The 27,044-nt window shown below is 51.5% G+C and overlaps 1 protein-coding gene across 6 annotated transcripts in view; it reads left to right on the top strand.

The window, feature by feature from the left end:
* The window catches only part of gro (TLE family member transcriptional corepressor groucho), a 66,969-nt gene extending 40,172 nt beyond the window's left edge, over positions 1–26,797 (top strand). For 2 of the 6 annotated variants that reach the window (XM_043016119.2, XM_043016122.2), the window contains 10 exons: positions 2,124–2,168; positions 3,460–3,522; positions 3,667–3,741; positions 3,960–4,226; positions 17,055–17,201; positions 18,200–18,328; positions 22,825–23,085; positions 23,442–23,524; positions 23,681–24,554; positions 24,668–26,797. In XM_043016119.2, the coding sequence (XP_042872053.1) occupies positions 2,124–2,168; positions 3,460–3,522; positions 3,667–3,741; positions 3,960–4,226; positions 17,055–17,201; positions 18,200–18,328; positions 22,825–23,085; positions 23,442–23,524; positions 23,681–24,554; positions 24,668–24,775 (2,052 nt within the window). In that variant the 3' untranslated portion in view covers positions 24,776–26,797. The remainder of the gene's footprint in view (positions 1–2,123; positions 2,169–3,459; positions 3,523–3,666; positions 3,742–3,959; positions 4,227–17,054; positions 17,202–18,199; positions 18,329–22,824; positions 23,086–23,441; positions 23,525–23,680; positions 24,555–24,667) is intronic. The other 4 variants (XM_043016120.2, XM_043016121.2, XM_086544364.1 and 1 more) reach the window with 4 other exon arrangements.
* Positions 26,798–27,044: the final 247 nt, after the last annotated feature.

The following is a 27,044-nucleotide window of genomic DNA, read 5'->3' as shown; positions in this document are numbered from 1 at the left end:
GAGAGAGAGAGAGAGAGAGAGAGAGAGAGAGAGAGAGAGAGCAAGAGGAGGAGGGCGGTGTGGTTGGGTGGATGGAGGGGGTAAGGAGGGGGGAAAGGGAGGGAAGGCGGAGGCTTTTAAAATTAATCGTGGTCATTATGGGATTAATTTACAGCAAAATGATGTCGCCATGTTAGGTGTCGCCGGCGCTTTGGTCTGGCCTGAGGAGGAGGAAGAGGAGGAGGAGCAGGAGGAAGAGGAGGAGGAAGAAGGGTAATTAGAAAAAGAAGAATATGGGAAGGAGGAGAGTATGAGAAGAAAAAGATATTAAGGGAAAGAAAAGCTGAGAGAGAGGGATAAGGAAGAGATAAAGAGAAGAGAATGAGAAAAAAGGGAATGATACGCCATAGAAAAAGGGAGGAGGCGAGAATAAAAGACTAAGTAAAAGGAAACGAGAAGAGGAGGAGGGAAGGGGGGAGAACGAGGAGGAGGAGGAGGAAGGGAATGAGAATAAATTTGAAGAGGATACGTAAAGGGAAGTGATGGAGGAGGAAGAGAGGACAATACGAAGAGGTAAGAATAATCAAAGAGGAAGAGGGGAAAGACGGCAAAAATGAGGGAGAGGGACAAGAGGAGAGCGAGGAAGGGGCGAGCAGCAAGGAGGCGGAAGATGGAAAGGAAGAGGCGAGGGAAGCTTAGAGAAGAGAAGAGACGTGAGCGAGAGTGAGTGAAAGAGACACTGTATAGGGAGGAGGAGCTTTTGTTGTCAGCGCGGAGATGGTAAGCGGCTTGCTGACTTTGATTATTCTCTCTTCTACCACTCCACCCTCCTCCCTACCCCTCCACCCTCCTCCCTATCCCGTCTCTGTAATCTTGTCCTCCCTCGCGTCTCTTCTTCCTCTTTCGTCGTCCGTATCCTGCACTGTTCTTCCTCAGTTATTCCTCTTCTCTCCTTCGTCCACTCATGGCCGTCTATTCTACCCCTCCCCTTCTCTTCCTTCTCTTCTTCCCTTCCCTTCCCTTCATCTCCTTTTCCTTCCTCTGTCCGACCCTTCCCTTCCCTTCCTTTCCTTTTCCTTCCTCTGTCCGCCCCTCCCTTCCTTTCCTTTTCCTTCCTCTGTCCGCCCCTTCCCTTCTTCCCTTCCCTTCCCTTCCCTTCCCTTCCCTTCCCTTCCCTTCCCTTCCCTTCTCTTCCCTTCTCTTCTCTTCTCTTCCCTACCTCTGTCCGTCCCCTCACACCCCTTCCCTCTCCCCGCCCCTAGCCGCCTCTGCCTTAATTAAGTTTGTTTTGGGTAATGAGGCCAACGATGCCATTGGCACCGGTCGGGATCCGAGGCACGGGGCCGAGGGAAGAGGGTGAAGAAAGAGGGAGGATAGGGAGGAAGAGGAGGAGAGTATGAAGAAGAAGGGAAATAAGGATAAAAATTAGGAGGAAGAGAGAAAGGGGAAAAAATGAGCACGGAAGATCGGAAGGGATTAAAGAGAAGGGAGGAAGGAAAGACAGGGAGGGAGGGAAGGGGAGGGGGAGGGGGTGACGGGGAAGGGATGACAAGGGGAGACGCGAAATAATTGCTCGGAAAAGAAGAAAAGAAAATTATATAATTGGGAAGGAGAGGAAGGGAGGGGGAAGACTGAGGAATTAAATGTCTGAAAAATAGTAATGAGAAAGGGTAGAATGAGATGGAATGGAAATTGAGAGCAGTAGAAAGGTCGAGAGAGTGGAACAAAGGGGAATAAAGGCGAGGGATGAAATGAATTAGCCGGGGATATATATATATATATATATATATATATATATATATATATATATATATATATATATATATATATATATATATATGACGTGTGCTTGTGTGTGCTTTTGTGTGTGTGTGTTTGTGTTTGTGTTAAGGAAATAGATTGTGAGCTTGGGATCTTTCTGTTTATATATTTTTTTGTTTGTTTGTTTCCTGGGGGGGGGGTTAAGGTCGTTTAGAGTATACTTCTCTATCTATCTATTTATTTATCTATCTGTCTATCAATATTGCTATTTCCCTCCCGGTCTCTCGCCTTCCTCTACTCCTTCATTTTATATATGTATTTTATTATTATGTATTTATTTAATGCCGGATAAAGCTAAAACTTCGTCTTTTTTTCTATTGCAGTATTACGAGATGTCGTACGGCCTCAACGTCGAGATGCACAAACAGGTGAGTGTTTTTGTTTCTTGTAATCTATATTCAATATAGCTCAATGGACTGATATACATCTGCGATTAATGTTTGTGTTCGCGTATGTAGAGGGAAGAAATGTCTACGTATGTATGTATGTATGTATGTATGTATACGTGCATGCATTCGTCGCTGAGTGGATAATGACTGTAATGATTATGCATACATGGATTTCCGTGCCACAGCGCCCCCAGGTCACCAGCTGTCACCTGTGGGCTGTGAACGGGCAGGGCTAGGGTGCAGGTGGTGTGTGTGTGTGTGAGAGAGAGGGAGGGAGGGAGGGAGGGAAGGAGAGGGAGGGTTGTATATGTGTGAGAGAGGAGGAGGGAGGGAGGGGGGTTCTGTATGTGTGATTGTGTGTGTGCGTGTGTACCCTGAGTGTGGCCTTATCGTAGTTGGGTGGCATGTTTAAGTGCGCACCTGGGCGGGCGTCGGCGCTGTGTCGGCCGCGTGTTGTGAAGGAACACCTTCATTTGGAGTGGCAGGTGGTTGGTTTGTTACGGGAGAGGGGGGAGGGACTGAAGAGAGAGAGAGGGACGGGAGAGAAGGAAGGAGGAAAGAGAGGGGAAGGTCAAGGCAAGTGGGGATTGTGTGCCACATGGCAGGAGGACCACTCGAAGGACGCAGGACAAGAATTGTGGAATTTGAGGGCTGAGTTCTGGTGTTGGGTGGGAGGGAGGGAGGGAGGGGTGCGGAGGGAAGGGTTAACTAGTATTAAACGCAGAGGGGAGAGGAAGGGGTAATTCTGGAAGAGCAGACGATGAAGACGGAGGAGGTGGAAGAAAAATAGTAAGAAGTAATAAGAGGGAGGGAGGGTGGGCGGGCGATGGGAGGGAACCCCACTCCGAAGTTGATAACAGTGAAGGGAGAGGAGGAGGAGGAGAAGAAGAAGAAAGAGAAGGGAGTGGGGAGTGGGTGGGGGAGAAGAGAGAGGAGAGGGCGGTGGAGTGGAAGGGGTTGAGGGTAGAGGTGGGTTGTCGGGGAGAGGGGGGGGGAGTTGACAGGCCGTCGGGGTCTGGAGTGTCAGCTTTAGATATATCTTCATCCCGCTCTTTATCATCGCACTTACACATGATGTATTGCACAAGGGGAGTGGGGAGGGAACGGGGAGGGGGAGGGGGAGGGGGAGGAGGGGTCTTGTGGTGCAAATGACCATCCTTGCTGTGTGTTTGTTCGAGTTGGACGAGTGCCTGTTTTTTCCCCTTTCTGTAGTTATTTATTTGCAAGGATGATGTCTCTGTTAATAACCGCCAATTCTTCCTTCCGACAGACCGAGATCGCGAAGCGGCTCAACGCCATCATTGCGCAGGTCCTGCCTTTCTTGTCCCAGGAGGTGAGTGGCACCGCGGTCACGTGAAAGAGTCACTGGTGAATACTGTCTATAGTGCCTTATGTTCTTGATTACACTCGTGACACTACTTATTTACTTCGCTTTTTACTGATCTATTTATCCATTTCCATCTATCTCCCCGTGCAGCATCAGCAGCAGGTCGCCACGGCGGTGGAGAGAGCAAAGCAGGTCACCATGACGGAATTGAACGCGATCATCGGGGTGAGTGAGCTTCCTCGGCGGCGCAGCCTCCGTCGTCTTTCATGTCTTTTTCCGCCCTTCCCAAATCTGATTGATTATTCCTGGCCCTTTCTGATTTGTCTTGGTCTTTTGTGATAGTCCGTCCATATACTCTAATGTCTTGTTTTTTCCCGTGATTAAGTTTTACGAATGGCGTTCTCATCAGGTGTTTGATTGACTGACTGACGTTGTGTTCACAGCAACAGATGCACGCCCAAGCAGGCATTCCTCATGGCGCCCACGCCCCGACGTTACCGATGGCGCCGCACCCGTCCTTAGCGGGGATGCCCGGCCTCCCGCCCTCGTCGGGAGCCCCGCCCGGCCTCCTCTCCGCCGTGTCCTCGGCCTCGCTGATGGGCCTCCCCACCCACCCGCTCTCCGTCCTGAGCAAGCCTGACCTCGGCCGACCCGAGGACAAGCGGGAGCGACCTGAGGACCGCGCCGCTGCCCTTCTCGAGGAACGCGCCGTAAGTACACACCTTTGATCTTCCTTCTTCGTTGCCTTTTCCCTCCATTTGTATTTTAGAGATTTATTTTGAGCAGAGCGCATCACAAGAGTGCGAGCGGCGCTGCGCCCACTTGCGCCCCAAAGGACAGGTCGCATTGTTGAAGGAGGACCTAGGCCTGGGTCGTCGTCTCGCGGGTCGTTCCGGGCGGCGCGAGCAGCCGAGCGGAAACGACAGATGAGGTTCCTTCTGCCAGGCGGGTCAGGGGGTAGGGCAGGGTCGGGTGCTGTGGGTAAGGGTAGCGGGGAAGGGGGGGGGTAGGGGTAGGGTGAAAGGATTAAGGATTGCTGATTCTATTAAGTCCATGGGCGTCGCTCAATACCAAGGTAATTATACGGATCCCGAGTGGCTGTGGGCGGCAGGAGGTGGAGGGCGCGCGGGCTGCTTGTGCACCGCAGGCCACCGAATGCGTGTGGGCCTGCCCCGTGTGGAGGGTGGGCTGGGGTGGGGTCAAGGGAGGGCGCCCATGCACTTAGGCGAGGGTGTTGAGGCAACGAGACAGGTCCGTTGGGAGCTCCCGTCGCATGGGTGGCCCGGGAGGTAGAAGGAGAGAGAGAGGGAGAGGGAGAGGATTCCTTTATACCATCCTCTCGGTCAGTAAGTAGTGGGAGAGGTGGATGATGATGCAACGCATAAGGGGGGGGAGGGGGGAGGGAGAAAGAAGCTGCACCTGTGTGTAGGTGGGGACGGGAGTGGATCAGTAGGATTGGTAAAATAGAGTTGAGAGAGAGGAAAAGAGAAAGTGAGTGCAGGTGAAATAAACAGCCGGAGACAGAGAAGGACCGAGTAGGAAAGGAAAGAAGAAAGAGAACAAAAGAGTGCCTTTTCGAGAGCACCACGAGAGGAGGCCCTGGAGACGGGAGGGAGGGAGGGAGGGAGGGAAGGGAGGGCACGAGTGACGAGAGGAATCTCAATAGAATTTATGAAGAGGCTTGTGTGTGACCTGGATCGTTATTCCCATTACAGCGGCGTCCGCGGTATGTAGTCTCTGTTGCCGACCTCTCTCTCTCTCTCTCTCTCTCTCTCTCTCTCTCTCTCTCTCTCTCTCTCTCTCTCTCTCTCTCTCCCTCTCTCTCTCTCTCTCTCTCTCTCTCTCTCTCTCTCCCTCTCCCTCTCTCTCTCTCTCCCTCTCTCTCTCCCCTCCCTCTCCCCTCCCTCCCCCCCCTCCCTGTTTTTGTTTGGCGTGTAGCTAAATCCTCAAGGGAAAAGTACGCTTCAAAGTAGAATGTCATGTGGAGTATTATCTAATGCTAAGATTACTTTTTTTTTCTTGTATTGGGAGAAGGGGTTTAACTTTTTTTTTCTTTTTGCTCGACCATGTGAGGGGTGTTGCCTCAGGAACATGACCAGCCTCCTCATCCTGGACTTCCTCATTCTTCTCTCTCCGGTCCCCTTACCCCTCTCCTTTCTTTCCTTTCATTTCCTTTCGTTTACTTTACTTTACTTTACTTTCCTCACCTTTCTTTTCTTTTGTTTTTTCTTTTCTCCCACTTCCCTCTCTTATTTCCCTTCCCTCTCATCTCCCTCCCTCTCCCCACTACTCTTCAATCTTTTCTCCATCTCTTCCTCCTATCTTTCTTCCGTCACCTTTCTTTTTATCTTCACCTCTTCTCTCCTCTCTCCCTACTACTATTCATTTCTCTCCTCTCCTCTCCTCTCCTCTCCTCTCCTTTTTCCTTCTCACCTCTCCTTTTATCCTTCCCCTCCCCTTTCGTCCTATCTTCTCCTCTCCTTTCCTATTCCGTTTTCCTTCCCCTCTCCCTTCTTCTTTCCTCTCTCCCCTCTGCCGTGACTTACTCCTCCGCCGCTATGCCTCGGTGAGTTCCCAGGCGTGACGGGCCGTAACGAGACGTGACGGGAAGCGGGGCAGAGGGGCGTGACCCCGTGCCTGCTTGTCAAGGGTGTACTGTCTCTCTCTTTCTCTTTCTCTCTCTTTCTCTCTCTTTCTCTCTCTTTCTCTCTCTTTCTCTCTCTTTCTCTCTCTTTCTCTCTCTTTCTCTCTCTTTCTCTCTCTCTCTCTCTCTCTCTCTCTCTCTCTCTCTCTCCTCTCTCTCTCTCTCTCTCTCTCTCTCTCTCTCTCTCTCTCCCTCCCTCCCTCCCTCCCTCCCTCCCTCCCTCCCTCCCTCCCTCTCTCCCTTTCTTTCTCTCTTTCTTTCTCTCTTTCTTTTCTCTCTCTATGACTGCGAACCTGATCGTAGGAGAAAGAGAGGAATAGTAGGACAACATAGCATGGGGTGGGGGGGGGAGGAAGCCGGAAGAATGGTATTGGATCCCGGAGGGAGGGAGGGAGGGAGGGAGGAGGAGGGAGGAGGTAGTGGTGATGATGGTGGTTCCTTGTCTCGGACGGTTACCCCACAGTCGGCTGTGTGCCCCTTTTTATAGGTGTGTTTAGCCGGAACTTTTAAGTGCGAGGTGTCGGGGTGGCTGGGGGAGAGGGGGGGAGATAGTGTTGGGAGTAGGCGGGAGGGGGGTGGGGATTTACCGAAGGCTCTGGGAGGATAGTGTTACGTACGAGTGACTTGCTCTGGGAGGAGGGGCGGAGGACGTACAGTTCTCCTCCCGTCTCTCTCTCTTTCTCTCTCTCTCTCTCTCTCTCTCTCTCTCTCTCTCTCTCTCTCTCTCTCTCTCTCTCTCTCTCTCTCTCTCTCTCTCTCTCTCTCTCTCTAATATATATATATCTTTCTATCTCTATCTCTCTGTCTGTCTGTCTGTCTTCCCCCTCCCTCTCCCTCACCCCCCCCCCATCCTCCTCTCCTCTCCTCTCCTCTCCTCGCTTTGTTCTTTTTTATTTTATTTTTGGCGCTTTTGTTCCTGAATGGAGCCGCTCGGGTGCTCCAGAGGACCCGCCGCCACTTGTCTGCACTTGGGTCGTTGGCGCCGAGTGTGCGTATTGGTCTCCGGAGCCATGATTTCTATGCTAACAACCTCCTCCTCTGTAGATTGACCCCCCCCCTCTCCCCATCTCCTCCCATCTAGGGACCGCGTGGTCACTCAAGCGTGTTAACATCTCCCTCCCCTCCCCTCCCCTCCCTTCCTCACCCTTCTCCTCCCCTCTCCCCTCCTCCATCCCTTTCCTCCATCAAGATGGTTATAAAGCCTGATATTATCCCCCTGCCCCCACCCTCTCTCTCTCTCTCTCTCTCTCTCTCTCTCTCTCTCTCTCTCTCTCTCTCTCTCTCTCTCTCTCTCTCTCTCTCTCTCTCTCCGTTTCGTCATAATCTCCCCCCTTCTCTTACTATATGCATGGCCTTGTGACGTGTAGGTGCCGCTGACGGAGAGATGGGTGCCATATGTTCATGAAGTCATTAGTACCATCATTTCGTCCCCTTCTTTGGGCTTTCACCCCCCCCCCCCTTCCTCCCTCATGCTGGTGACAGTTTTCTTGGTGTCTCTCTCTCTCTCTGTGTGTGTGTGTGTGTTTGTGTGTGTGTGTGTGTGTGTGTGTGTGTGTGTGTGTGTGTGTGTGTGTGTGTTTTTCTCTCGACCCCAACTGTGAGGGGATTATGACCTCACACCGACCTGACCCCAGAATATCGAGTGAGAATGATGAAGCCTCGGAAGGGATTGGGCGTCGGGGGTGAATAGCGTGTGTAAGCACAATATGAAGGGCGTTTTGGGAAGCGGGGTGGGAAGGGGAACGGTGGGTACGGTGTGGGTGGGAGGGGTAGACGAGACTTTGCTTTTGTTTCTTTCTTTTTGTTTTTTTTTTTTTTTTTTTTGGGGGGGGGGGGGGGGGCTTTCTCTTCGGTTACGGCTGTCGATCCCATCCCATGACCCTTCGTGGGCCAACAAACAGCGCCAGTAATGACGGCCATAACCCTCGCGATCAACCGCTCGTCTCGCGCTTTCCCGCACCCACGCGAGTCCGGTACTTCCGCTCGCTCCCCCGCGGAGGCCGACCCGGGGAGGTTGCGGGGTTGAGCTCGCCCCCTTCGGTAGGTGACCTCCAGCGCGACCCCCACACTCTCTCTTTCTCACTCACTCACTCACTCACTCACTCACTCACTCACTTTTTTTAGATATAAGTAACCACTTGTCTCAATAAACTTGTCAAAGTCAAAAGTCTCCCCCTCCCCCTCCCCCTCCATCTCCATCTCCATCTACCTCAAGCTGTATATTGTCTTCTTTTTTTTTTTTTTTTTTTTTGTAAAAAATCTATGTTTTCAGTGCGTGCAAGTTCAAGCATGACACGAAATTTGACTCGACAAATAGACCCCACCCCACCCACACCCACACCCACACCCACACCCACACCCACACCCACACCCACCTCCTCGTTCGCTGCATCGCACGAGCACGGGTCGGCGGCGGAAGGATTAATCGGCCATTATTAAATCATCACACTTCCAGGTTTTGCCATTCATTGTGGCAACGGTCGCCGCGTCGATGAGCGTTGCATTATCGTTATCGGAAACGGCCGTGGGGGGGGGGGGATGGATAGGGGACATGGGATTGAGGGAGGAGGGAGGGAGGAAGGAGGGAGGGAGGCTGAGAGGGTGAAGAGAATGGAGACGCGGGTTGGCAGTTAGCGATCATTACTGCCGGTGGGAGGGGAGGGAGGGAGGAAGGGGAGGGGAGAGGAGAGGAGTGGTGGGAGGGTAAGAGCAAGAGACCGTGCGAGGAGGAGTAGGAGGGCGGGGGAAAAGTCAGGCCGGAAGCAGGATTTGCTTCTTTATTTTATTGTGTGCGCGCGTGTTCTGCCTCCTCTCTCTCTCTCTCTCTCTCTCTCTCTCTCTCTCTCTCTCTCTCTCTCTCTCTCTCTCTCTCTCTCTCTCTCTCTCTCTCTCTCTCTCTCTCTCTCTCTCTCTCTCTCTCTCTCTCTCTCTCTCTCTCTCTCTCTCTCTTGCTCTTGCTCTTGCTCTTGCTCTTGCTCTTGCTCTTGCTCTTGCTCTTCACTCCGATCATTGTTCCCATTTCAGTCTGTCAGCTTTTCCCTTCTTCATCGGATCAACTCCCCTTTAACGGCTCCTTTCTTCCCCTTCCATTTCCCCTCTCATTACTCTCCCCTCCGGAACAGCTTCTTTCTTACATTTAACCCTTATCTCTCCTCTCCTTCCTGTTGTGTGTCTCTCTCCCCTCTGTGCTTCCCCTCTTTTTTTTTCTCTCTCTCGCTTCCCTCTCTTTCTGTGCCTTCTTCCTCCCTTCTTCTCTGCATTCGTTCTCCTTTTCTTATTCCCTCCCTTCCCTCCTCCTTTTCCTTTCTTTTCTCTTCCCTTCTACTCCCTTCACTTTACGTCCCTCCCCTCCTTCCATCTCTTCTTTCGTCCCTCTCTCCCTCTCTCCCTCCCTCCCTCTCCCTCCCTCCTTCCTTTCCTCCCTCCCTCCTTTCCTCCCTCCTTCCTTTCCTCCCTCCCTCCCTCCCTCCCTCCCTCCCTCCCTCCCTCCCTCCTTCCTTCCACGCGTGGACGGGTGTCGCATGCGTGGCGGGGATTAGCATCTTTGTTTTATTGCGTCTCCGTGTCAATTCTTCCCTCCTTCGAGTACACATTCGTGTCAAAATGACCTCCTGGCCGGCCGGCTTCGTGTCGCGGAGGGCCACTTTATGACACCTCGCGTGATGGGGCGGCCGCGGACGGTGCCTGCGCCTCTCGTGCGTGCAGTGGAGGGCGGGGAGGAGGGGGTAAGGGGCGAGGGAGCTCACGGCATGCAGTCATACCGTGCAGTGCCGTCGTGCGTCATGCGTCACGCGTCACGCGGGCGTTTGCGTTATTCGACGTGACGCACTGTCGTTGGACACGAGAGGAGGGTGCCGTAACGTCGAGCCGTCTTCTCGGGTCTCGCGTGATCACGGCGACGTATCTTGTGTGGTGTAAGGTTCACTATGCATTTTTTTTATGTGTATATGTGTGTGTGTGTGTCAATCTGTGTCTGTCATTCATTGGGGAAAGGTATGCGATGGCATGCGCTTCGGCTCGCGTTTCATAAAGAGTTGCCGGTGGCTGTGTTCGCAGCCGTGTAAACTTCGGAATTGTTGTACAGGTGCTGTGTGCACACCCGGCCTCGCCTCAACCGCCCATGGAGCGGGATCCCCTTGTCTCGGGACGCATTCTTTTATGCGTCGCCACGCTTCACTTGGCGCCCATCCTGCTCCGCCCTTCGCCCGCAACTGTCCTCTTTATCTCCTTTCCCTTCATTCCCTCCTCCCCTCATCACCCCCTCCTCCCCCTCCTGATAGATGGAGATCATGGGCGGAGGAGGCGAGCGTATAAGGCAGGTACGGCGGTACTCGGAGCTGTAACTTGACATGAGGGGTCCGGGGGCGGGAGGGGTTGATGTCCCTCGGCGACGATACACCGATGACTCTAGCTTCGTAAACAGAGCCACGTGTGTTGCTGGGAAGGGGGGTGAGGGGGGGGGGTGATGTGCCTTTCCTTATTGCCATGTTTGCGTTGTTTGTGTTCCAGCTTAGCCCACCATAGAGGGAGGGAGAGGGAGAGGGAGAGAGGGAGAGAGGGATGGGGTAGGGAGATTGTGAGAGAGCGAGAGCGAGAGCGAGGGAGAGAAGGAGAGAAGTGGCGACGACCCGACCTTTGCATTTGATTATCACCGTTCATATTTATTCCCGTATTTCTGGATATTTTGATGACGTGACCCCCAACCGCCTCCTTTCTCGGAATCGCTAATCGCATCGACGGCGCACGTGGTTGCAGCAATGCCGATCGGCGCAACTCAGACGCCAAACTTTAAGCTCGTGTTGATGGCGGCGCAGCTGAGCCACTTCCTCGGGAGGCGACGCGACGAATGTGCTTTTCTTCAATTTAATGGTTGCGGGGACTCTTGGGGGGTGGGGGGTGGGGGGGGGGTCGAGGGGGTGGGGGTGGTAAGAGAGCGGGTTGTAGGGGAGATAATCAGCAGTCACGCATTTAACTTGTTACCTCGATTACATTATTTTTCTCTTAATGCCACTCGACGCTTTTGACAAATTGGGAGCGAGTGGGGGTTCGGGTTAGGAGGGGAGGGGTGGGGTGGGGTGGGGTGGGGTGGATAAGGGGGAGATCAGTGCCACAACATAGATGGGTGGTGCCCCCTCCCCCTCTCTTTTTTAGGGTACAGATTACGCTATGCTGAGTGATGGAATGATATGCTAATTGGGAGGACTGCCTATCGTGCGCTTTCCACCTCCCTCCCTCTCTCCCCTCCCCTCCCCTCCCCTCCCCTCCCCTCCCTCTCCCACTCCATTATTTTTGCTGAATAATTTAGCGCTGGGATTTATTGCTCCCAGGCACGATGATGCATGCGTGGCTGGCTGCATCCCGGTGGAAAGTTCATTTTTCAATATACTTCGCAATCCCCTCCCCTCCCCTTCCCTTCCCTTCCCTTTCCCTCTCCTCCCTCCCTCCCCCTCTCTCTCCCCTCTCCCTCCCCCTCCCCCTCCCCTACACCTCCCCTCTCCTCTCCCTCCCCTCTCCCTCCAACACGTAAAAATAGAACTTGATACATTTCTTTCTCACTTTTATCCTCTTTTTTTTCTCTCTCTCGGAGAGGCTGTTTTTTTTTCTTGTGTGTGTGTGTGTGTGTGTGTGTGTGTGTGTGTGTGTGTGTGTGTGTGTGTGTGTGTGTGTCAGCCGGCGATCGGTAATAGGATAATTGAAAATAGGTTGTCGATAGAGGGGTGAAAAGGCTGGGGGGGGGTATGGGGGTAGGGAAGGGTAGGGACCTGATTTACGATGATGTGGGGGGAGAGCCGAGGGGAAGAATGAAGGAGAGAGAGGGAGGGAGGGAGAGGGAGAGAGAGAGAGATAAACGAGAACGGAACATGGAGGGGGAAAAAGAAAGGATTGTAAATATGAGGGAAGAGAGGGAAAGTGGGAAGGGGGTGGGGGTGGGGGGAGTGCGTCTGCCGGTGACAGCGGCTGGCGCTAAAAGACAGATTCAGGGAGCCCATTGTTGGTGCACTTTTTCCCCTCCCTTGATGATTAAAGCGGCGAGGAGATGGAGCTGAAGGGGTGAGGAGGAGGAGGAGGAGGAGGAGGAGGAGGAGATGGAGAAGAGGCGACGGTGGAAGGGACGGCGACGACAACAGGAAGAAAATTCATACGAAATGGAGGAAGAGGAGGAAACATAAGTAAAAGCAGAAGGAAGAGAAAGAATAAAAGAAAGTTGAGGAGGAGGAGGAGCAGCAGCAGCAACAGGAAGGAGGAGAAAAAGGAGAAGTAGAAGGAGCAGGGAGGGGAGGGGGAGGGGAGGGGAGGGGACACGTCTTTTGTCTATTGTGAAGATGTTTGTCAGTTTGTCTGTGTGTGTGTAGGAGAGAGGTAGCGGAAGGGATGCAGGTGCTCTGTCCACGAACAAGGGGACGAAAGGAGTGTTCATTATGCGGGTGTGTACGTCCTTGTCTTTGAAGGAGGAAGAAAAAATAGAAGGGAAGGGACGTTAGAGAGAGAGAGAGAATGAGAGAGAGAGAGAGAGAGAGAGAGAGAGAGAGAGAGAGAGAGAGAGAGAGAGAGAGAGAGAGAGAGAGAGAGAGAGAGAGAGAGAGAGAGAGAGAGAGAGAGAGAGAGAAAGGAGGCTGAGAGTATCGAGTGATGGACGATATATAGGGTGGAATGGAGGGGGGAGAGGGGACTTTAATACGGGCATTGATGGGTGTAACAGACGGGCGGCAGTTGTGAAAAAGGGGGGGAAAGGAGAGGGGAGGGGAGGAGGCAACGACAGGGACAGGGGAGGACAGGATTGGCAAGTGTGGATACAGTAGGATGGCGTTCAGGATAAATAGATAATGGATTTGTGGACGTGACTGACTGGTAAGGGTGTGAAAGGACAAGGGAGGGAGGGTTGGGAATGAGGTAGGGGAGGGGGGTGGGGAGGAAATTTCACACACAGGGGGGCTTAGAGGAGGGGAACGGATTTCCTCTATTCCCCTCTACACCTCCCCCCCTCTACCCTCACCCCTCCCCCCCTATCCTTCCCTCCACCCCATCCCCTTATCCCCGTATTTTGACTGGAACATATGGGATAACCGGCAGAGGATAGCTTAATGGGCCGAGAGTAAGTAAAGGGGGAGGGAGGGGGGGTAGAGATAGAGGGGGAAAGAGAGAGAGAGAGAGAGAGAGGGCGAATTGATGTTGAATTATAGCCCGCGGCGGTCAATATTTGTTTGCAGACGTTGGGAATGAGAGCGGGGGAATGTGAAGGGGGGGGGGGTAGGGTTAATGGCGTGGGGAAGGAGAGGGAGGAGGGGGACAGGGAGGGAGAAGAGAAGAGAAGGGGAGGGTTTTTGTGAGAGGAATTGTATATGGAAGGGGGGGGGGATTATGGTTTATGACTTGAGGGTTGGAGGCTGGAGGGAGGGGGGGGAGGTAGGGCGGGTGGAAGAATGTTCGGTATTTCTAGTGAAGAATAATTTTTATCTATTTTTTTTTAGTTTATAAAGGCCGTAGTTCATGTACTCTCGTATTTATTCATCGTATTTACCCATCCATATCACTTACGGCCTCTCCTTTCCTCTTCCCTTCTATTCCCTTCCCTTCCCTTCTCTTCCCTTCTCTTCTCTTCCCTCTCTCCCTCTCCCTCTCTTTCCACTCCTTCCTTCTTCCGCCCTTCGCCCCTTCCTCATTCTGCTCGGTGGTCGTAGGGTCCCGTTGCGGCATCCGAGGGGAACAGAGGGGAGATCACACACACCCCTCTCTCTACAACTGTCCCGAAGCTTGCCCGGGCGTTAATACTTTCCCCTCGGCCCATTCATCGACCCCCCCCCCCCGGCCTCCCCCCCCCCCCCTCTCTCTCTCTCTCTCTCTCTCTCTCTCTCTCTCTCTCTCTCTCTCTCTCTCTCTCTCTCTCTCTCTCTCTCTCTCTCTCTCTCTCTACTTGGTGCTTTTCCCCTTTGATTGAGTGTAATCATTTCTTTCTCTCCCCTCATTTTCTAAGCCTGTCTCGCTTTTTTCTCTTCTCTTTCCTATTCTCATTGCTCTCGCTCTCTTTTTCTCTTTCTCCATCTCTATCCCTCTTCCTCTTCCTACCCCCCACTCTCTCTCTCTCTCTCTCTCTCTCTCTCTCTCTCTCTCTCTCTCTCTCCTCTCCGCATCTTTATTCATGTCCGACTCGCTCCTCTGTCTGCTGTTTTTCCCCTCTTCGCTCCCTCTCTCCCCTCTGCTAATTTTATTGCCTTCCTCTCCGCCCTCCCCTCACTTTCTCTCTCCCTTCCCGCTTTTCCTCCCCTGTATTATATCCCCTCGTATCATCCATCCCCTCATCCCCACAGCCTCTCCCCTCGCCCTCACCCTCACCCTCACCCTCTCCCTCTCCCTCTCTCATCCCCTCATCCCCTCCCACCCTTCTCGACGTATATTACACATCGGCCGTAATCAATTGTTATGCTTATTATCATTATTACCCTCGAGGATGACGACATCGTGCTGTCCTCTGGCCGGATTGTTTGTTCCTCGTTCCCTTATAGGCCCATTTCCCCCTCTTTTTTTCTCTATTTTTGTTTCGTGTCTCCTTATTTTTGTCCCTTTTTTTATTTTTTTCCCCTCCTTGTTGACTCTCTCCTTCTTTCCATTGTTGCCTCTTTCGTTTTCTCTGTTCGTGCTTTCTTCCGCGATTGGTCTTTCTTTTATCTGCGCATTTTATTTTGATTTATTTTTTTCTCTTTACATATTCATTCTTCTCAAGTGCTTTCTCTCTCTCCTCTTCTCCCCCTCTCTCCCTCTTCTTCTCCCCCTCTCTCCCTCTCTCCCTCTCCTTCCCTCTACCTCTCTCTCCCTCTCTCTCTCCCTGACCCTCCTCCTCTCCTCTCCTCTCTCTACCTCCCCCCATCTTTTTTTTCCTTTCCCTCTCTTCCTTTTCTCTCTTTCTCTTTTTCCCTCGGTCTCTCCTCTTTCCCCCCCACTCGTCCCCTCCCACGTACAGCTGTTTCGCCTTTCCTCGCTGAAGCCCCCTCCCCTCCCCTCCCCTCCCCGGCCCCCATTCCAGCACACGTGTCCCGCGACGCAGCTGTCGTGGCAGCTTTTGAGCTCGGTACTTTTGTCGAGTTAATTTTGTTATCAACTTTTAGGGAAGAGTTTATATATATATATTATATTATATATATGTGTGTGTGTGTGTGTGTGTGTGTGTGTGTGTGTATCATACATATATATATATATATATATATATATATATATATATATATATATATATATATATATATATGTATATATGTATATATATATATTCATATATATACATATATATATATATACATATACATATACATATGCATATACATATACATATATACATATATTATACATACATATCTATATACATATATACATATATTATACATACATATATATATATACATATATATATATATATGTACATATATATATATATATAAACATATATATATACATACATATATATATATACATGCATACATATATACATACATACATACATACACACACATACATATACTTACATATATATATAGTTCCAGTTTTATTGAAAGAAATAAAAAAAAACATGAATATGGATAAAGGGAAGGAGATGGGGGTCTGAGAGGACATGGATGGTAAGGGGATGAAAGGGGGATGGAAGGAAGGAAGGAAAGGGGGAAGGGATCCAGGTTAATTTTAAGGGTGGGGGCGTGGGAGAACTTAGAGAAATGGAGAGGTAGGGAGTCGCTTAGGGACTTTGGGGTTTAAACTCGGCTTTACACAAAGGAGAAGGGTTGGGTGGTAGGTGGTCAAGTGTGGGGGGAGGGGGAGTGGGGGGAGGTTTGGATGCTGTCCGGGCGCTTGCTAAAGGCTTGACTAGGAAGGAGGGAGGAACTGAATAAGGGGAGAGGGGTTACATAGGAGGTGGGAGGTGACGCGGAAGGGGATACGAGAAGAGGTAGGGGACGACAAAGGAGGGGGAGGAGAAAGGGGGGAAGGGGGTGAAGGGGGGGAGGGGGAAGGGGGGAACTGTTGAATGGCGGTGCGCACAGACAATAACAATCATTAGGACGCCGTGGGACGCTCCACAAAAGGTGTCAGAGAGGCGGATTCGCCGCCATTACTGTGATTGTTTATTCTGCGGGAGCGGCGAACACCCACCCCGGGGCTGGCTGCTGCTTCTCCTTTCTTCCCGCTCTTGATGACATTTAGTTATCATCTTCCCTCTCGCTCGTTCTGGTTTTGCCTTTTGACGTTGTCTGTTAGATTTGCTCGGGTCTTTTTCCTCTTGTTTCTCTTCTTTGTTTTTCGGTTTGATTCCTTTCTTGCCTCTCCCCTTCCCCCTTCGCCAGTCTCCCTCTTTCCTATTTAATGATCATAATTGTTTTTCTTATTATCTTTCTCTTGCTTATCTACTGTTTCTCTCTCTCTCTCTCTCTCTCTCTCTCTCTCTCTCTCTCTCTCTCTCTCTCTCTCTCTCTCTCTCTCTCTCTCTCTCTCTCTCCCCCCCCCCCCCCCCCGAATAAGAGTGAAGTGTGTGCGGTGGATCTCGGATTTATTATCACCCTTATGTGTGTGTGTGTGTGTGTGTCCCGCGGGCGGGCGTGACCGGATGTGTAAACAGGGGTGGGCGTGAGTTTCTTATCGGTCGCGCTCGCACTTCTCTTGCTCGCTCTTGTATATTTTGTTTTTGTTTGTTTGTTTACTTGTTTTTGTATTTAGGTGCTTATGTTGATGCGTCCTTCTTTCCCTGTTTTTTGCATCTTTTTCTTTAAGGTTGTTACTTGATTAAATGGACCTTAATTGACAAAGATTTCCATCAGCTTACCTTCATTAGTTTAGTTTACATTCATCAATCGCCTGTCACTCATCAACTGACACCCGCCCCCCTCTAACCCCCCTCCTTGTCTCCCCCCCCCAACAGAGGAATAGCAGCTCGCCGGGAGAGAAGTACCGCCCCCGGTCGCGCACCCCGGACGACCACGATGCCAAACGGCGGAAGGAGGACAAGGGCCATGACTCCGACGGCGAGAAGAGCGATCAGGACCTGGTCGTGGATGTCGCCAACGAGGTAAGAGAGGCGAGGGAGAGATTGAGGGAGTGACTGTGAGTGTGACTGTGAGTGTGAGTGTGAGTGTGAGGGGCGAGAGAGAGAGAGAGAATGAGAGAGAGAACGGAAGAGGGAGGGAGGGATGTAGGAGGGAAGGGTGGGAGAAAACGAGAGAGAAAGGAGGGAGAGAGAGAGAGAGAGAGAGAGAGAGAGAGAGAGAGAGAGAGAGAGAGAGAGAGAGAGAGAGAGAGAGAGGGAGGGAGGGAGGGAGGGTGGGAGGAAGGGGAGAATTTTAGGAAGAATGTGGGAGAGAGAAAGGAGTGAAGGGATAGTTTGAAAATATGGGTGAGAGAGAGAGAGAGAGATTGGGGGAGAAAGAGAGGAAGGTGTTTGTGAATGAAAGAGAGAAGGGGAGAAAAAGTTACGCTCGTAGAAGAGCGAGAATGTGATAAACACGGGAGTAGCAGAGGTGAACCCTTTGAGTATTTACGATATGTAGTTACGAGTTCCCCATCTCCCCCTCTTTATTGGCCGGTTTGATCATCTTTTTTCGGTGAAGGACTGGTGATTTAGTTACTAGTGGGTTTGTGTAGAGGGTCGTAACATAGTACACGTATGTGTGTGTGTGTGAGAGAAAGAGAGAGAGAGAGAGAGAGAGAGAGAGAGAGAGAGAGAGAGAGAGAGAAGTAATAGGACGTACGTCTTTTGTTTGTATTGTTGTAGTGATATATTGATATTAACAACCCGTTGTATCATGGAGATTAGCGAGGGAGTGGGGGGGGGGTGAGTCCAGGATTCACATCCGGACCCCCTTCTCCCCCCCCCCTCCCTCTACACATACCTACCCCTTCTGCAAGCACTGGATAGAGGTGACGTGTAGAGACGGTGACGAGTGCATGCTTGTAAGGGCAGGTGACTCGAGCACGCAGCGCCTCGCGACGCCTCCGTGAGTGCGGTCGGGTACGAGCCTGGTAGTAGTATTGACCCGTCTCCCCCTTCCCCCCTTCTTCCTCTCTTAGGACCCAACAACTCCTCCACAGGCCAACGGCGACCACCGCGACGTGCGGGAGAACGGCGAGAAGAAGCCCGAGCGGCCGCCGTCGCAGTCCTCGTCGTCGCGATCCACGCCGCAGCTCAAGCACGAGAAGGTAAGTCGCTCCGCTGGCCTCGCGCCGCTGGCCTCGCGCCGCCGTCCTAGGCCTCCTCCCCACCCTCCTCCTCCTCTGACCTTGCCTCTCCCCTACCCCTCCTTCCTTCCTTCCTTCCTTCCTTCCCTCCTTGCCTCCCCCCTGCCCTCCCTCCCCCCTTGCCTCCCCCCTACCCTCCCTCCATCCTTGCCTCACTCTTTCCCTCCCTCTCCTCCTTTCCTCATCTCCCCCTCTTTCCCTCTTCCCCTCCAACTCCTCATCTCCCCCTCTTTCCCTCTTCCCCTCCAACTCCTCCTCTAACTCTTCCTCCTCCTCTAACTCCTCCTCTCCCTCTCCTACCCATCATCTCCTAAATTCGGCATTCCTCTTCACCTCGTTTTGTTTTTGTTTTTTCGTTTTGTTCATCTGCTTGACCTATTCCTGTCTTCGTCTACCTCACTCCGTCCCCTCCTTCTTCATTAGTTTCCCCCCCCCCCCATCTCTTCCATTCAGGATATTTCACGAGTGGCGGAGCTCTTTTTCCTGTCTCCTCATCCCTCTTTTCTTCCTCCCACCCATCCTCCCCCTTCTTTCCCCCTTTTTTTTCCCTTCCCCATTTCCCCATACTCCCTTATGTAATTATCGCTTATGGCTGTCACTGCTTTTTAATTCCAAGATTATTTATTTGTTCATCGTTATGTTTCATGCTCCCCTTCCCCCACCACCTTCCGACCTTTCTCTCGCTTTGGCCCTCGGATTGGCCCTCGCCTTGACCCTGGTCTGTTGCTATTCTCGTCCCTGCCGCCGCACGTTTGTTGAACGTTTATTGAACGTTTGCTTCGGCGCCTTCAAACGTTTGAGGGCGGCGTCGTCGTAGTAATCCTCACTTCATCCCTCTTTATATCCTTTTTGTTCTTTCGCTTCCTTCTCTGATTTTTTTTCCTCTTCCTAAACGTCTCTCTTTGTTCTCCTCCTGTCTCCTCATAGCCGTTCTCATTCTCGTACTTCTCTTCATATCTCCTTATCCTCCATTCTCAACTCTTCCCCGGAGACTCTTGTTCCTTCTCGCTTCTCCATCCCCACTGCTATCTCTCTCTGTTTTCCTCCCCTTTCTCCTACTTCCTCCCCTCCCTCCCCTTCCTCCTCCTCCCTCCCCTCCCCTTCCTCTCCTTCCTCCTCCTCCCTTCCCTTCCTCTCCTTCGTCCTCCTCCCTCCCCTTCCTCTCCTTCGTCCTCCTCCCTCCTCCCTCCTCCCTCCCCTTCCTCTCCTTCCTCCTCCTCCCTCCTCCTCCTCCTCCTCCTCCTCCTCCTCCTCCTCCTCCTCCTCCCTCCTCCTCCCTCCTCCCTCCTTCTCTTCCCCCCTCCTCCTCCCTCCTCCCCTCCCGCAGAAATGGCCTGCCTGCCACGCAAGCCATTGAGCCTGGTGTCTTGTTTAATCCTGGCGTTTACAAGATACCCTCCCTTCTTTTCCCCTCGCTCTCATTACTCCCCTCGCATTCTAAGGCTTAGTACGCTTGGGGCTTTTCGCATTTGTCAGTACCTTTTTTCTTCTCAATTCCTGCGCACCCATTTACCGGCCGAAGGAACCGCGCATTCACCTCCCCCACCCCCCACCTCTCTCTCTCTCACACACTCTCTCTCTCTCTCTCTCTCTCTCTCTCTCTCTCTCTCTCTCTCTCTCTCTCTCTCTCTCTCTCTCTCTCTCTCTCTCTCTCTCTGTCTCTCTCACACACACACACTCTCTCTCTCTCTCTCTCTCTCTCTCTCTCTCTCTCTCTCTCTCTCTCTCTCTCTCTCTCTCTCTCTCTCTCTCCCTCCCCCCCTCCCTCCCCTCCCTTCCTCCCTATCTCCCTATCCCCCTCCCTCGCCGCCATCCATCTGCCCCTTCCATCTTTCCCCTCCCTTACCCGGTCCATTAGGCTGTCTTGTGTAAATTGTTAGTGTTGTGTTATGTTATTACTCCCAGCTTAAAACCTCTCTTTCTTGTCTGTGTTGGGGGAGGGGGGGTTGTATCGCATGTTGCCCTCACTGCCTCTCCCCCTCCCCTCCCCTCCCCTCCTCTCCCCTCCTCTCCCCTCCTCTCCCCTCCTCTCCCCTTCTGACGTGCCCCTGACATATGGCATTGGGACATGTGACCTGTCTTATGACCCTGCCTCCCTTCCCCTTACCCCCTCTCCCCCCTCCAGGTTTTCACCTACCCTCTTCCTCTTTCCTCTTATTTCCCTCTTTTACACCTTTTTTTTCTGATCCTCTCTCCTCCCTTACCCTCTTTATCTTTCGCCTTCCCTCATGTTTTTCTTTCTTTCTTTCTTTCTTTCTTTCCTCGGTTCTATTGGGTAGGTGTTTGTCTCTCGTCTTTCCCTCCCATCCCCTTCCCTTCCTTCCACTTTCTCACTCCCCTGCGCTTCTTTCTATCATGCCCCTTCTCTTCCCTGTCCTGTTTCCCTTCCTCCTCCTTCTCCTTCTCCTTCTCCTTTATTCCCCTTTTTTCTCCTTTATTTTCCTTTATTCTTCTATCGTAAGTGGGCGATAGAAGCTTTCCTTGCGGCCCCACTGTCCCATCCGGCCTGACCACCATTTAGCTTTTGCATTCGCTCTCATCAGCCATTTGTATTTGTTTTTCTTGCTTCGAACATCTGAGGGTTGGGGGGATAGGGGTCTCACATTACTCGCTCCCATCTCTGTCTTTCTTTTTTCTCATTTTTTTCTCTTTTTCTTACTTGCTTTCTCAATTTCTCTTTCTCTTTCTCTCTTTTTCTCTCTTTCTCTTGCTCTCTCTCTCTCTCTCTCTCTCTCTCTCTCTCTCTCTCTCTCTCTCTCTCTCTCTCTCTCTCTCTCTCTCTCTCTCTCTCTCTCTCTCTCTCTCTCTCGCTCTCTCTCACTCACTTACTCTCTCTTTCTGTCTCTTTCTCTCTTTTACTCCCTCCTTTCCCCCCCGTATCCCCCCTCTTTCGCTCTCTCTTCTCTCTTTCCCCCCCCCCCCCCTCCTCCTTCCCTCCCTGAAGGCTCAAGCTTCCTTTGCCTTTGAACTTGGCAATGCAAGCGGAAAGAAACCTTCAGGGCTTTCCAAAAATCAAATATGAATAACAAGTGAAGCCCCCGCCCTCACTCCTAACCTCCACCCCCACCCCACCCCCACCCCACCCCACCCAATCCCAGAGGAAGAAAAAAAGAAAATATATATATATACGAGGGCGCTCTGCCTATTACTGTGCACGCATGCTTATTTATTTATTTATTTATTTTTTTTTTTTCTTTTTTCTTCTCTCTCTCTCTCTTTTATTTTTAACCCCCCCATGAATGTAATGTTATTGTTATTATTATATTTTCCTTATATATATATATATATATATATATATATATATATATATATGTATATATATATATTATATAATGTATGTATATGTATATTTATGTATATATTTACGTATATGTATGTATGTGTGGATATGTATATATGTATATATATATATACATATATATATACATATACATATACGTATGTATACATATATATACATATATATACATATATTTATGTATATATATACATATACATATATATATACATATATATATATTCATTTCAATCATATGTATACATATATATGTGTATATGTACATATATATATATACATATATATACATATATATACAAATAAATATATACATATATATATATATATATATATGTATATATATTATATGTATGTATTATGTGTATGTATTATATATGTATATCTATATTTATATTTATACATATACATATACATGTATATAAGGATTCGTGTTACGTAGTGTTATGATTGTTTCCGATTGATCACTGTGTGTTTTGTTGTTTGTTTGTTTTTCTTCTAAGGAATAACTGACTTGTCACATGTTTACTATTCACACTTAAGCTACATAATAATTGGGCGTGTTGATAGGAAAGATAGACGGGTGTTTTTTTTTTTTATAATGTCATTTTGGTTATAGAGAAAATGGAAATGAGATTATGAGATTATAGATGAATATGGAAATGTGTGAATATATTTATATGGAAAATTGAGGGCTTATTTGAGTCTTTTTTTTTGGGGGGGGGGATTTTAGTCTCAAGAGGATAGTTAGATATTGTGATTAGATATTAGTTACTATGATCGTAATATGTAGTTATTTTTTGTGTGGGGTTGGATTGGGAGGGTGAGGGGGGGGGGTGAGGGGTGTTAGCTAAATGAAGGTCACGAATTAGCGGATCTTTTTTTTTTTTTTTTTTTTTTATTGTAGAGAAAGAGTAGTGATTAAGTGTGATTTTTTTGTCCTAATTGGACTGAGACCGCGCGGTAGCTAGCCAGCCAGCCAGCCAGCCGTGCGTGTCCAGGCCGAGCGTAGTGTGTGTTGATGTCGGGCCTGGCGCCGGCCCCCCCTCCCGCGACCGAGGGGCGAGCGCCGGGCCCCTTTGTGTGTCTTGATGCCATGCCTGTCTTGATGTGGACCCGCCCCTCATTTTGTTTTGTTTTGTTTTTGTTTTGTGTTTTGCAGAGTGACCCTCGTTCCACCCCCACGTCCAAGTCTGGTGGGGGGAGCGGCGCCCCCTCCGGGCCCCCTGGCTCCTCCGGCGTGAAGCCCCCCGGCGCCCCCCCTGGTGGTGCCGGTCCGTCCCCCCACTACCCTCCCTCCCCCTACCTGCCCCCCGGCGCCGCTGGGCCCCGACCTGACCTGCCCCCCGGCCCGCCCCGCCCTGACCTCCCGCCCTCCGCCGCCTACCCCCCAGGGCACCCTAACAACTACCTCCGCCCACCGGTAAGTCTGCGCCCTCACCCACGCCCGCGCCTGGTGCTACCTTTTCTTTTGTCGTTTGTTTGTTTGTTTGTTTGTTTTTCCCTCCTTGCCACGGCGCGGCTGGCGAAGCGCGGGCCGCCCCCGCCCGCCCGAGCCAGCCCGCCCACCCACTGCCTTGCTGTATATACTGTCAATAGCCCGCACAGCTTCTCCCGCACATCACGCCTCTCTCTGTTGTCTCCCGCACCGCCCTCGCTTCTTAACACTGGCGTTGTGTCATATATCTCTTACGTGTGTATCTTCTCTGTTCTTGTCACCCCCCTCCCCCTCCCCCTCGGGCAGGCCCCTAACGCCCCTCGTCTTCTCCGTCTCCGCAGGGCTCCGGCTATGACCCCCACGGTGTGCGGCCGCCTCCGCTCGCTTCCAACGGCATTCCAACCAACGGCTCCGCTGGGAAACCGTAAGTTCCCCTCGCTGCTTCAGGGGCTCGTGGTCGCTAGAGGTTTCTCTCTCCCCTCGAGTCTCGCTGTTTCCATGTTGAGGTACAGTGATTTTCCCCCCGCCCACCTTGCAAGTGATGACTTTACTAACCTCTCGCGTGTCCGTTTCGTTGCAGGGCTTATAGCTTTCACGTGAGCGGCGAGGGCCAGCTGGCCCCCGTGCCCTTCCCCTCGGACGCGCTGTTGGCCCCGGGCATTCCTCGGCACGCGCGGCAGATCAACACTCTGCATCACGGCGAGGTGGTGTGCGCCGTCACCATCAGCAACCCCACCAAGTACGTGTACACGGGCGGCAAGGGCTGCGTCAAGGTGTGGGACATCAGCCAGCCCGGATCCAAGACGCCCGTGTCGCAGCTCGACTGCCTGCAGCGGGATAACTACATCAGGTCCGTCAAGCTCCTGCCTGACATGCGCACCCTCATCGTGGGCGGAGAGGCGTCCACCCTCAGCATCTGGGACCTGGCCACGCCCACGCCCAGGATCAAAGCCGAGTTGATATCCTCCGCCCCCGCGTGCTACGCCCTGGCCATCAGCCCCGACTCGAAGGTGTGCTTCAGCTGCTGCAGCGACGGCAACATCGCGGTGTGGGACCTGCACAACCAGACGCTGGTGCGGCAGTTCCAGGGCCACACGGACGGCGCCTCGTGCATCGACATCTCGCCCGACGGCACCAAGCTGTGGACGGGCGGCCTGGACAACACCGTCAGGTCGTGGGACCTGCGCGAGGGGCGCCAGCTGCAGCAGCACGACTTCACCAGCCAGATCTTCTCGCTGGGCTTCTGCCCGACCGGCGACTGGCTGGCCGTGGGCATGGAGAGCTCCAACGTGGAGGTGCTGCACGTCAACAAGCCCGACAAGTACCAGCTCCACCTGCACGAGTCCTGCGTGCTCTCCCTCAAGTTCGCCTCGGCCGGGAAGTGGTTCGTGTCCACGGGCAAGGACAACCTGCTCAACGCATGGCGCACGCCCTACGGCGCATCCATCTTCCAGGTAAGTCGCCTTTGTTTTTTTTTTGTGATTTGTGCCTGAGTACTGCTTGTTTGGATTCTTTGAAGGCAGTGTTTTCCGAACCCCAGCTGAAATTCTGTCTCTCTTCCCCGCAGTCGAAGGAGTCGTCCTCGGTGCTGAGCTGCGACATCTCCGCGGACGACAAGTACATCGTGACGGGCTCGGGCGACAAGAAGGCCACCGTGTACGAGGTGATCTACTAAAGTGGCCGAGCCGCCGCGACCTAGTGCCTGGACCCCGCAGGAGGGGCGTCTCCTTAGGGATATTCAGGGCACCCTGTGAGGGCGGCAGAGGAACGGGTCTTCGCCTCTGGACTGCGGTATCCGTGCGAAGGCGCCAGAGCGGCACAGTGTACAGTGACCGGGCTTGCCCCCAAGTGATAGCGTTCATCTTTTATAATGAAGCAAATTATGTGATTCGAGGGCGGGTCCGAGTAGAGTAGGGAATCTTCTTGGATCGGATCGGTGGTGTCCTCCGCGGCGGAAGGAAGCTGAGCCGCCGGCGCCCCTTTGGGGAGCCGACCCCGCCGCCGCTCTGTGTGTCTCGAGGAGTAGCGAGTCCTGCAACAAAATTGGATCTGGAGGGCGTACTCGCGAGGCGGGAGTGGAGTTGGAACACTTACCATAGGTACATTTAGCTTCGATGGATAATTCAGTAGGTTCATTCCTTTAACCTATTTTAGTTGTCCTTATTGGTTCCGGAGCCATTTTAGGTTCTATGATTTCTGTCTCGATTATTAGGAGACCATGTAAAGTATTAAAACGATTCCCAAGGGCTTGCTCACACGAGAGGCATCAAAGGCTCTTCAATCACATTCGGAAACCTGCCGGGAAACTAGGCTTCGAAGTCGGTCCTCTCGGGCCTCCGCTCGCGGGTCGGGAGGTTGGGAGGGGGGAGAGAGAGTCCCCCCCATCTATGAGACCTTCCCCAAGGGCGGAGTAGAAGGAGGTGCGCCCGTGATAGAGCCCGCCGGTCCTTCGACATCTCCCCGGGAAGACCGACCTTGAAGACTTACGTTGAAGGTCCTTGGCTCAACGCCTTCGTCAGGAGTCTTATCTTCGGTTTTGTTTAGTGCCAGCAACCGACTTCAAGTGGAAAGACATAAAGGCCTCTTTTCAACTTCTGTTTTGTCTTGTTCTCTTGAAGGCGTTGGTGAGTGTGACTGGGTTACCTGATGGTCCGAAAGGGTCGTCTTAACTTAAACTAAGACGTGTAGACGTGTCAACAACCGCCTCTTATGGACGTTCGTGCTGGAGACCTTCAGAAAGTTCAAGCAGCCAAAAAGATAACTCAACAAAAAACAAAAAAAAACAAAGGAAAAATAAAGGAAATATCTCCAATGGTGGTTCTCCATAGCCGTTGCGCCAATATGCCCTGGTATTTCTTATGTCCTCTTCGTTTTGTAGTTTCTTTCCTTTTTTTTTTTTTTACACAATTTTCCTCTATACCTCCTTCGTGATATGGTGGCATTGTACCTTCGACAGGCAAACACACACCGCCACGCGCAAGCTCCTCCAAACGAAACACACACACTCACACACACACTCGATCAACCCAGCAACTCTACACGTGTCCTTGTCTTTGCGGCTGTGTGCAGTGCGGGCCTTGGAGGAGGAACAGCCACCGGATGGGTTGGGGCGCACCTGTCTATGCCTCTCCCCGTCTTTGCTACTCAAGCGAGGCATCATCTCACCTGTGCCATTCAGGAATCGTAGTTTTAACTGGCGGATGATGATGATGATGATGATGATGATGATGATGATTATGCACGTATGTGATTGTGTGTAGCTGGACGGACTAACTAAGTAACTAACTGGCTGGCTGGCTGGTTGGCTTCGAGTGTGTTTTGTTTTCGGTGCAACGGCGTCTGAGTCAAATAGCGTTGCAGGGGGAGGAAGCTGCTAATGCCGGGACATGCGAGAAGCACGAGAGAAAGGAGATGATGCTCCGTGTATCTCTTTCTCTTTCTCTCCCCATCTTCCTCCTCCTCCTCCTCCTCCTCCTCCTCTTCCTTTTTCCCTTACCTGCTTCGTACCGCCGCTTCCCCCGACCTGGCTCGGTGCTAGTTATACATGGAGTGGATGTGATGAGGTGATGATGGTGCGCGTTGTGTTCTCGAAGAGAAATCACCAAAGTACAAAGAAACAAGTGAATCATAAAAAAAGAAAAAAAAAAACTTTTCGTCGTGCAACTGTTGCAAAAAAACAAAGTGTACAGACCGGTTGGAGGGAGAGAGGGAGAGAAGAAGTAAGTGTCAGTCACATACACTTTCGTCATTTTCGTCTTGATTTGTGTCTTTGTTTTTGTTTTTCTTTACACCGTCGGTTCTTTGTGTTTGAAAAAAAAGAGCGAAGTTTTTTTGTTTTTTTTAGGGGGAAGTGATTGAAGAATAGGATTCCTTTAATTCTTCCTTCCTTCCTTTCCTTCATGCATTCCTTCCCACCTTCCTCTCCTCCTCCTTTCTTCCGATGT

Source organism: Penaeus japonicus, unplaced genomic scaffold, assembly GCF_977035675.1.
Source record: "Penaeus japonicus unplaced genomic scaffold, GWHDUDI00000001_assembly GWHDUDI00000015, whole genome shotgun sequence".
NCBI classification, from domain to species: domain Eukaryota; kingdom Metazoa; phylum Arthropoda; class Malacostraca; order Decapoda; family Penaeidae; genus Penaeus; species Penaeus japonicus.
Note: the sequence above shows the minus strand (reverse complement) of the source record. Positions and strands in the feature narration are given on the sequence as shown.